The sequence below is a fragment of the Geotrypetes seraphini genome, chromosome 12 (assembly GCF_902459505.1).
Source record: "Geotrypetes seraphini chromosome 12, aGeoSer1.1, whole genome shotgun sequence".
Lineage (NCBI taxonomy): Eukaryota > Metazoa > Chordata > Amphibia > Gymnophiona > Dermophiidae > Geotrypetes > Geotrypetes seraphini.
The window spans coordinates 101,289,608-101,301,629 of NC_047095.1; the positions used below are offsets into that span (position 1 = coordinate 101,289,608).

At 40.7% G+C, this 12,022-nt stretch overlaps 1 protein-coding gene across 1 annotated transcript in view; it reads right to left on the minus strand.

Moving 5' to 3' along the window:
* Nucleotides 1-306: 306 nt before the first annotated feature.
* Nucleotides 307-12,022, minus strand: part of LOC117346186 (vomeronasal type-2 receptor 26-like) — a 147,126-nt gene continuing 135,410 nt past the window's right edge. Inside the window, exon 6 of the mRNA XM_033915588.1 lies at nt 307-1,202. Within this exon, the coding sequence (XP_033771479.1) occupies nt 307-1,202 (896 nt within the window). The remainder of the gene's footprint in view (nt 1,203-12,022) is intronic.

A 12,022-nucleotide genomic window follows, 5' to 3' on the forward strand; every position in this document is an offset into this window, starting at 1 on the left:
TACTACAGTTTGCCAAATAGGGATGGTACAACCTTATTTGATAACTTGTCCCCTAGAAATAGCTCTAAAAGACTACAGATATGGATCAGAGTCACCATTTTCAATCCAGGCTGATAAAGCAACATGAGATTTTGAGGATCATTATTGCTCTACTAGTAATGCATGAGGTACACCCTCCCTATGACTACTTTGATTAGTCTATGCTGACAGGAAAATTACTGCAAAAAGCTTTAATACACTTCTCATCAATCCTTTTCCCCATATTTAGTGTGTGATAGCATTTAATGCAGTTTAGTAAAAGGACCCTTACATTTTTCTTAGGTCCTTCTTGTTGTTTCTTTCAGGCCTCAACAGAATAATGTAACATTTAGGGAAAAAGATACAACCTAACAGTCCAGCACTGGAAGCCAGTATAGCAAATATCTCCACTGCCACCATGTACTTGCCTTTGGAACTCAGGTATGTTGGGATGAAGGAGATCCAGACGCTGCAGAAGACCAGCATGCTGAAGGTGATATACTTGGCCTCATTGAAACTGTTGGGTAGATTTCTTGCTAGGAAAGCTATGATGAAGCTGATACCAGCCAGTAATCCCAGATAACCCAGAACACAGTAAAATGCAAATACGGACCCTTCATTACATTCAATTAGTATTGTTCCAATTTCTGATCTCGTATTAAGATATGCAAATGGGGGAGCATTGGTCAACCAAACAAGACACAGAACTGTTTGAATAAGGGAACAGGAAAGGACTACAGAATTAGAGACCCTGGAACCCATCCATTTATGCAGCTTGCTTTTTGGTTTGGTAGCTTGGAAAGCTGTTACCACAGTGATGGTTTTTGCCAGTATAGAGGAGAGAGCAATGGAGAAAGCAATCCCAAAGGTAGTCTGCCTGAGAATGCAGTTAACTTCATGTGGACGACCAATGAAAATTAAGGAGCAGAGGAAGCACATCATGAGGGAGATGAGGAGAATATAGCTGAGGTTTTGGTTGTTGGCTCTCACTATGGGAGTGTCTCGGTAATGAATAAAAATTCCCAAGATGACAGCAGTTACCAGAAAGAAGAGCATGCTAATAGAAGTTGAAACAATTCCTAGAGACTCTTCAAAAGACAGGAAAGTTATCACTTTTGGAATGCAGGCATCTCTTTTCTGATTGGAACGTTGATCTTCTGGGCATGTTGTACAGGTATCCATATCTGCGAAAGATTAGCATCTCATTATCTCACAGACATCATGAAAACTGTTTACTAAAGTGCACTTAAGTAGCATGAGACCTATAATTCACCACTTTATTAAAAAGGACCTCTCTGAATTTCTAAATAAACTGTATATTAAAATTGCTGCATTTCTAAGATTCTGTATACTGTAATTTCTCTATCTGCATACTGTAAATCGCTGATTGTCCAGCTCTCTTCAGTTGTAAACCATCTAGAAGTCGCAAGATTATGGTGGTATAGAAGAATAAAGTTATTATTATTATTATTATAACCTTCACCACTCAGCAAAGATACAAACTGCTTGGAGAGTGAAGGACTGTGAACTGCACATTGATTTAGCACCTGGTACTTTAACTCTAACAGCTGCAAATAACACGGCTGCATGTAAGAGCAGGTTATATATGCACTCATGCTATCCACAAGCAGATAGCACAAACCTTTGCACAAAAATGCAACCATTCCCCCAATCTGAATCCTGATCCCCTCCCATTCCACTGGTGAAGACCTAACCCTTCTCTCACCCATACTGATCCTCCAGCATTGAATGGTGGTATATCTGGGGGGTTAGGCAGAGGACATGAGCAATCCTCAGACATTTTTGTCACTTTTCAAGCTTGAATTGAAAATAGTGATCTGATCCATAGCTGTAGTTTCATGGAACTACAGTTTGCCAAATAGGGATGATATAACCTTATTTGATAACTTGTCTCCTAGAGATAGTTCTATAAGTCTACACACTATGGATCAGAGTCACTATTTTCAATCCAGGCTGATAGGGCAACATTAGCATTTGGGGATCATTTTTGCTCTACTGTTAATACAAGGGGGTCACCCACTATAAGTTCTGGTGCTGTGATTTAGGGCTGGTGTCTCTGGCCCTTCATTAGAGAGTTATGGGTCAAAAATATTAAGAGGGACAAATGCCCCAAACCTCATTAGATCGGTGAGAAGTTTGGGCTGGTGAGATGTATAAAAGTCTAGAATCTCCTTAGGTGGTTGCAGATGTTCTTAATGATGGTATGAGGCAAATTAACAAATTAAAGATTAACAACACAACTAGAACAGATGGTATGTATCACAGAGTACTAACAGAATTTAAAAATAAACTTACAGAGCTATTGTTAGTAATTTGTAATTTATCCTTAAAATCCTAAATGATTCCTGATGTTTGGAGGGTGGCCAATGCAACACCATTTTTTAAAAGGTTTCAGAAGATATCTAGGAAATTATAGATTAGAGTGCCCAACATCAGTACTGGGCAAAATGGTAAAGAATATTATAAAGAATAAAATTACAGAGCATATAAATATGTAGGATTAATGATACAAAGCCAACATTGATTTAGTCAAATAAAATCTTGCCTCATAAATCTACTACATTTCTTCAATGTGATGAATAAACATGTGGATAAAGGTGAGAGAGTCAATACCGTGTAATTGGATTTTCAAAAGGCATTTTATAGTGCACCTCATGGGAAAGGAGGTAAACTCCTATTGTGGATTAAGAACTGGTAGTGTTTAATTTTAGTTTAGTTTAATAGGACTTGATATTCCTTCCTTCATCAGAGCACTGTGCAAAATAAGAAAAAAAATTATAAGAAAAGGAAGGGAATCACAATGTCACAACAAAAGAAAAGAGAGAGATTCAGAGTGTTCAAACTGAGGTGCTCAAAGACTGAAACCAGGGCAGCCAGTAGCAACAGAAAAACCTTGCAAAGAAGATTGCACTGGAAGCAAAAGTTAACAGTAAAAACATTTTTTAGGTATATTAAAGCAAGAAGCTGGGAAAATCAGATGGACTACTGGATGATCAAGGGGTAAAAAGGGTTCTCGGGGAAGACAAGGCCATAGTGAAGAGATTAAATGAAAATTTTCATTGATATTCACCAAGGAAGAAAAACTTGGAGAAGGACCCAGATTGTCTGGCAAAGTTACACAAGAAAATGGAGTAGATTCTGTGCCATTCATGGAGGAAAGTGTTTATGAATAACTTGAAAAACAGAAGGTGGACAAAGCCATGGGACTAGAAGTGATCCATTCCAGGATGGGAGCTCAGAGAAGTTCTAGCGGGTCCTATTAAAGACTTGTTTAACAAATCTCTGGAGATGGGAGTGGTTCCTGGGGAATGGAGAAGAACGGATGTGGTCCCTATTCACAAAAGTGGTCACAGGGATGAAGCAGGAAACTACAGGCAGGTAAGCCTCACTTTGGTTGTTGGAAAAATAATAGAAGTGTTGCTGAAGAAATAATAGTGAACTTCTAGAATCCAATGGGTTACAGGATCTGAGGCAACATGGCTTTACTAAAGGTAAATTGTGCCAAACGAACCTGATTGAATTTTTTGATTAGGTGACCAAAGAACTGGATCAAGGACATATGCTAGATGTAATTTACTTAGATTTCAACAAAGCCTTTGACATGGTTCCTAATAAGAGACTCTTGAACAAACTTGAAGGGCTGAAGTTAGGACCCAACGTGGAGAACTGGATTAAAATCTGGTTGACAGACATACGCCAGATGGTGGTGGTTAATGGAAGTTGCTCGGAGGAAGGAAAGGTGAGTAGTAGAGTCCCTCAGGATTCGGTGCTGGGGCCGATCCTGTTCAATATGTTTGTGAGTGATATTGCTGAAGGGTTAGAAGGAAAAGTTTGCCTTTTTGCTAATGATACCAAGATTTGTAAGAGTAGACACCAAGGAGGGGGTGGAAAACATGAAAAAGGATCTACAAAAGTTAGAGGAATGGTCTAAAATCTGGCAACTAAAATTCAATGCAAAGAAATGCAGAGTAATGCATTTGGGGACTAATAATTAGAAGGAGCTGTATATGCTGGGAGGGGAGAGGCTGATATGCATGGATGGGGAGAGGGGATCAGCGCTAGGGGTGAGCGACCTTGAAAGAGACCTGGGAGTGATGGTAGACACAACATTGAAGGCGTCGGCGCAGTGTGCCACGGCCTCAAGGAAAGCAAACAGAATGTTGGGTATCATTAAGAAGGGTATCACGACCAGGACAAAGGAAGTCATCCTGCCACTGTATCGTGCTATGGTGCGCCCGCACCTGGAGTACTGTGTTCAGTTCTGCTCGCCGTACCTCAAGAAGGACATGGAGGTACTTGAGAGGGTCCAGAGAAGAGCAACTAAGCTAATAAAGGGCATGGAGGACCTCTCATATACTGACAGACTGAAAAAGCTAGGGCTTTTCTCCCTGGAAAAGCGGAGACTTAGAGGAGACATGATAGAAACCTTCAAGATCATGAAGGGCATAGAAAAAATAGACAGGGACAGATTTTTCAAATTAAGGGGATCAATAAGTACAAGGGGGCACTCAGAGAAATTGAAAGGGGAGAGGTTTAGAACAAACACCAGGAAGTTCTTTTTCACACAGAGGGTGGTGGATACATGGAACGCGCTACCAGAAGATGTGATAAACAGGAGCACGCTACAGGGGTTCAAAGAAGCTTTGGATAGGTACTTGGAAGACAAAGGGATTGAGGGGTACAGATAAAAGTAGAGGTAGATTATAGGGATGGGATTAGAGGTAAGTTACAAAATTAATCAGGGACCACTGTTCAGGCATTAGGCCTGTTGGGCCTCCGCGGGAGTGGACCGCTGAGCAAGATGGACCTCTGGTCTGACTCAGCGGGGGCAACTTCTTATGTTCTTATGTTCTTAAGATGGTCGCGTGAGTGCTTGCTCCCACCCTTTTCTAAGCTAATCTTTCAGAATTTGCCTGTTCTTTTTGCTTTCTTTTCTTTTTTTTTTCTTTCAGCTAAAGCCTTGTTAATAACTATTCTAACTTCTAACATAACATGGCTAGCAAGAAATCTAAAGCCGACACACTTCCAGCAAGTAAATGTCTCAAGTCGGCTCCCCCCTCTCCTGAGAAGCCTGGCTCTGCTGCAGACCTCGTGGAGGAGACTGACCCGATCCTCACAGAATTGCAAAACATAAAATCTCTAATGAAATCACACATGGAAATATCACAAGATATGCGAGGGGAATTAGAGTTAATCCATACACAGATGGCTGCATCTCAACAGCGTTTCAACTCACTTTCTGATCGAGTCACTGCTGTGGAAAAAGATCTCCCGACAATACGTGCTAACTCGGCAGCCATTTCTAAATTAACCACTGACCTCGAGGATATGGCTAATCGCAGCCGTAGATCTAATTTACGGATCCTTGGAATGCCGGAAGGGGCCGAGGGTAATGATACGCTTGCCTTCCTGACTTCATGGCTCCCGAAGTTCCTGGACATCGATTTCTCCCCGATCTTAGAGCTCGAGCGCGCTCATCGCTCCCCTTCCATCCTGCAACCTGGAAACAAGCGCCCACGCCCGCTGGTCGTCAAGGTACTCCGATTCCAGCATACCCTACAAATCTTAAATGCCGCGAAGGGAAAGGCGTCCATGCTACATCAGGGACGTAAAATTATAATTGTGCCCGACCTGGCTCCCGCCACTGCAGCAAGAAGAAAGTCCTTCCTCTCCATGCGGCAGGACTTAAAAGACCTTGGCGCGCAATACGGACTCTTCTATCCCGCTAGATTCCGGGTAACCTATCACAACAAAACGGACAACTACAGTGATCCGGAGGTTCTTCGTGCATGGCTCCAACAGACGAAGATGGGGTAATCGTTCTCTGACTGTCTCGCCTGCGTCTCTCTACACTGGACTTGGCGCCGTACTCCCTATGTGATCTACCACCATGTGCTACCCAGCTCCCTGCAGCGGTCTCCTCGCCGACCTGCCTTCAAGTTTATGGGACGAATTATTTCCTTTCACCTTGCCTTCGACTCATTACTGCTCTCTGACTCTCTTACCAACGGCTCTTTTCACTGGACTTTCCTGTACAACTTTTTTGCCTCCCGGTTCCCTGCATTGGACTCTCCACCATGCTGCCTGCAACCTCATGGACTTTTTACCCTCTTATGACCTGACTTATTGTTGTTAATCTTATTTTACTTACCCGTACTCAAAATCTTCCCTTTTCTGCTTCCCACTTGATATTATTTGTGACTCCGCTCTACTCTAATCTTTTTCCCTCACTCGTTCACCTTCCGCCATTTTGTGTTGTTGTTTTTTTTTTCTTTTTCACCCCCCCTCCTACAACGATGATATTATTTTCTTTACCTGGAGCTTTTATCCCCTCTCGTTTTAGTTTTGTTATCCTCCTTCTCTCTCTACAGCCCCACTTATACTGCTCCAGTAGTTTGTACCTGCTTGTTCATGTACTTTCCCCGCCATTTCCACACGTGCTTTCTCTCTCCTATCACTACTCTAACACACCGTATGTCATTTTTCTCTCTCATCTTCCATCTATTCAAAATCGCTGAATCTCTGTTCAATCATTTCCTTATTCCTTCTTTGTATAGTATTCTGTCCCTTGGGTGATATGAATTAATTGCAATGACTTTTTAGTAGCTTAACTTGATCATATTGATTCTTGGACTGCTGTATGAACTTATAATTTTCTGCCTCTCCTTTCCTGCTTCTCAGCCACGTTACACTCCCCTTTTATTTACCTTCGACTATGAATCATTACTAATTTGCTTTTTATTTTTTTTTTATTGTCTAATTTCTCTTACCCATTATTGCCTGTAACATAGTAACATAGTAGATGACGGCAGATAAAGACCCGAATGGTCCATCCAGTCTGCCCAACCTGATTCAATTTAAAATTTTTTAAAAATTTTTTTTCTTCTTAGCTATTTCTGGGCAAGAATCCAAAGCTTTACCCGGTACTGTGCTTGGGTTCCAACTGTCGAAATCTCTGTTAAGACTCACTCCAGCCCATCTACACCCTCCCAGCCATTGAAGCTCTCCCCCGCCCATCCCCCACCAAACAGCCTCACACAGACACAGACCGTGCAAGTCTGCCCAGTAACTGGCCAAGTTCAATATTTAATATTATTTTCTGATTCTAAATCTTCTGTGTTCATCCCATGCTTCTTTGAACTCAGTCACAGTTTTACTCTCCACCACCTCTCTCGGGAGCTCATTCCAGGCATCCACTACCCTCTCCATAAAGTAGAATTTCCTAACATTTCCCCTGAATCTACCACCCCTCAACCTCAAATTATGTCCTCTGGTTTTACCATTTTCCTTTCTCTGGAAAAGATTTTGTTCTACGTTAATACCCTTCAAGTATTTGAACGTCTGAATCATATCTCCCCTGTCTCTCCTTTCCTCTAGGCTAGGGTATACATATTCAGGGCTTCCAGTTTCTCCTCATACGTCTTCTGGCACAAGCCTCCTATCATTTTCGTCGCCCTCCTCTGGACCGCCTCAAGTCTTCTTACGTCTTTCGCTAGATATGGTCTCCAAAACTGAACACAATACTCCAAGTGGGGCCTCACCAATGATCTGTACAGGGGCATCAACACCTTCTTCCTTCTACTGACTATGCCTCTCTTTATACAGCCCAGCATCCTTCTGGCAGCAGCCACTGCCTTGTCACACTGCTTTTTCGCCTTTAGATCATCGGACACTATAACCCCAAGGTCCTTCTCCCCGTCCGTGCATATCAGCTTCTCTTCTCCCAGCATATACAGTTCCTTCCTATTATTAATCCCCAAATGCATTACTCTGCATTTCTTTGCATTGAATTTTAGTTGCCAGGCATTAGACCATTCCTCTAACTTTTGCAGATCCTTTTTCATATTTTCCACTCCCTCTTCGGTGTCTACTCTGTTACAAATCTTGGTATCATCTGCAAAAAGGCACACTTTTCCTTCTAACCCTTCAGCAATGTCACTCACAAACATATTGAACAGGATTGGCCCCAGCACCGAATCCTGAGGGACTCCACTAGTCACCTTTCCTTCCTTTGAGCGACTTCCATTAACCACCACCCTCTGGCGTCTGTCCGACAGCCAGTTTCTGACCCAGTTCACCACTTTGGGTCCTAACTTCAGCCCTTCAAGTTTGTTCAACAGCCTCCTATGAGGAACTGTATCAAAGGCTTTGCTGAAATCCAAGTAAATTACATCTAGTATATGTCCTCGATCCAGCTCTCTGGTCACCCAATCAAAAAATTCAATCAGGTTCGTTTGGCACGATTTACCTTTTGTAAAGCCATGTTGCCTCGGATCCTGTAACCCATTAGATTCAAGGAAGTACACTATCCTTTCTTTCAGCAACACTTCCATTATTTTTCCAACAACTGAAGTGAGGCTCACCGGCCTTTAGTTTCCTGCTTCATCTCTGTGACCACTTTTATGAATAGGGACCACATCCGCTCTCCTCCAATCCCCAGGAATCACTCCCGTCTTCAGAGATTTGTTGAACAAGTCTTTAATAGGACTCGCCAGAACCTCTCTGAGCTCCCTTAGTATCCTGGGATGGATCCCGTCTGGTCCATCGCTTTGTCCACCTTCAGTTTTTCAAGTTGCTCATAAACATCCTCCTCCGTGAACGGCGCAGAATCTACTCCATTTTCTCGTGTAACTTTGCCAGACAATCTCGGTCCTTCCCCAGGATTTTCTTCTGTGAACACAGAACAGAAGTATTTGTTTAGCACATTTGCTTTCTCCTCATCACTCTCCACATATTTGTTCCCAGCATCTTTTAGCCTAGCAATTCCATTTTTTATGGAATTGCTCCTTTCCATTCCATTCCTCCTTTCACTAATATATCTGAAAAAATTTTTATCTCCCTTTTTTACATTTTTAGCCATTTGTTCTTCCGCCTGTGCCTTCGCCAAATGTATCTCTCTCTTGGCTTCTTTCAGTTTCACCCTGTAGTCCTTTCTACTCTCCTCTTCTTGGTTTTTTTTATATTTCATGAACGCCAACTCTTTCGCCTTTATTTTCTCAGCCACTAGGTTGGAGAACCATATCGGCTTCCTTTTTCTCTTGTTTATATTGATTTTCTTCACATAAAGGTCCGTAGCCATTTTTATCGCTCCTTTCAGCTTAGACCACTGTCTTTCCACTTCTCTTATGTCCTCCCATCCTAACAGTTCTTTCTTCAGGTACTTTCCCATTGCATTAAAGTCCGTACGTTTGAAATCTAGGACTTTAAGTATCGTGCGGCCGCTCTCCACTTTAGCCGTTATATCAAACCAAACCGTTTGATGATCGCTACTTCCCAGGTGAGCACCCACTCGAACATTAGAGATACTCTCTCCATTTGTGAGGACCAGATCCAATATCACTTTTTCCCTTGTGGGTTCCGTCACCATTTGTCTGAGCAGAGCCTCTTGAAAGGCATCCACAATCTCCCTACTTCTTTCCGATTCCGCAGACGGAACATTCCAGTCCACATCCGGCAGGTTGAAATCTCCCAACAGCAGAACCTCCTCTTTCTTTCCAAACTTTTGGATATCCACAATCAGATCCTTATCAATTTGCTGCGATTGAGTCGGAGGTCTGTAGACTACACCCATGTAGATAGAAGTTCCATCTTCTCTTTTCAGAGCAATTCATATCGCTTCTTCCTCTCCCCAGGTCCCTTGCATTTCGGTCGCTTGGATATTGATCTTTACATAGAGAACTACTCCTCCACCTTTATGACCATCTCTGTCCTTCCTAAAAAGATTATATCCCGGTATGTTTGCATCCCATCCATGTGATTCACTGAACCATGTCTCTGTGATAGCAACAATATCTAGATCTGCCTCTAACATCAGGGCTTGCAGATCATGAACTTTGTTGCTTAGACTGCGAGCATTTGTGGTCATCGCTTTCCAGCTATTTTTCAGCGATAATTTCCTTTTTCGTATGGATTTTTGTGTCGTTTCACTTTCCTTTGCAATACTAAGAAATGAGTTGCCTGTATTACGCCCCTGATGAACTTTAACCTATTTTTTTGTGTTGCTTTTATGATAACTATCCTCCCTATGTACAGCTCTACTTTTCCGACTGACGGATGAACTCATATTTTCCTACTAGTTTATATATTATTCATGTTTTTTCTTCTATTCCCCCCGCTGATGTACTCCTTATAACCCTTTTTTACTTATCTCAATCTATACATTATTGCTAAATTGTTTTATATTTTTCTCTGACAAATTTTTATTACCTATCATAACTTATGTTACCCTCCTGATGAATTTTAAATCATTTTTAACTTTGCCTTTATGATAGCTGTCCCCACTAAGTACAGCTCTACTTTATTAACTGATGGATGAATTCATATTTTCTTTCCAGTTTATATATTATTCATGCTTTTTCTTCTATTCCCCTTGCAGATGAACTCCTTATAACCCTTTTTATTCACCTCTGTCTATGAACTATTGCTAAATTGTTTTATAATTTTTTTTATTGGCTAATTTTCCTTATCCATTATAACTTGTGATATCCCCCTGATGAATTTTAAATCATCTATAGCTTTGTCTTTATGATAGCTATCCTTTCTATGTACAGTTCTACTTTATTAACTGATGGATGAATTCATGTTTTATTACTAGTTTATATATTACTCATGTTTTTTCTTCTACTCCCCTTGCTGATGAATTCTTAATAACCCTCTTTTATTTATCTTAATCTGTGAATCATTGCTAAATAGTTTTATACTTTTTATTGTCCAATTTTTATTATCCATTTTGACTTGTGATATCCCCCCTGATTAATTTTGAATCATTTTTGGCCTAGCTTTTATGATATTTGTCCTTCCTATGTACTGCTCCAACTTATCAACTGATAGATGAACTCATGTTTTCTTCCCAATTTATATATTATTCATATTTGTTTGATTATTTCTATTCCCTGATACATAATCCATTACCATCTCAACCCATCTGATTGTTTTAATATATTCCAATTAACAATGAATTTATATCATTTGTACTGTATTGCCTCCAAACATGCCTCCTCTCTCTCTTTCTCTCAAACATATAGCATTTTGTTTTTGCTAGCTGTGTATTTCTTCTCTCCTGGTATTTATTTTTCTTCCATCATTATGTTGTTAGTTGGCTTTATCGACACACTCCTTTTGATAATGCCCTAATATTTTTATGTCCCATTTCTTCCTTCAGTGCTTTAGGTAAGCTCTGGGTAGCTGGTTCTATATCCAGGAGTCTGTTTCCCTCAGATATCCTCTTGATTTAGGCACGCCCCCCTGGATATCTTATATGTTAACTTCAAACAGCCCTGTGCTGCACTTGCCCCTTGACCCAGTGTAGATGCAAATGTTATTGTTAATCTTCTCTTTTTTCTTATTAATATGGCATATTTCCTCTGCTTTGTTGCCTGGTTTATCAAGTTGATCAATACATACTATAGCATGCTCCCCTGGTTTCATACTCGCCCTCCAACTGATATTCCTTTTAACATTCTGAATAAGGTATACAGATGGCATTTACCATTGATGGTATTTGAACATAAAAGGTTTTTTGTTTTTTTTCTTTTCATATTTTATTTTATCTCAAGTATTCTATACATTTCTCTCATGTTTTATGCATTGTATTTTGTAAATTACTCAGTTTATGTTGGTATTTATTGACTCCGACCCACATATGTTCACACTATACACTATATTGTTACCGGACTTGGGCAATATATCTATTTGACATTTACCATGGTTGGTATCTAAAGAGAACATATGATTTTCAGTTTGGGTGGTCATTGTGACTTCCGCTCCACTTGTTCATCAAACTGGTGCTTTCTCCCCTCTTTTCTCTATCCTGGAGAGGACTTCTTATCCTTTTTCATATACGTGATTTTTTCCTCTTCTTCATCTCTAATTCACTACTGTGCAGGACGGACATCCCCTGTCATATCCTTTTTGATTTCGGCTTTTTCTTCTTCTTGTATGTCTTCTCTTAAACTAGTATCATGGAACGTCAACGTTATTAACC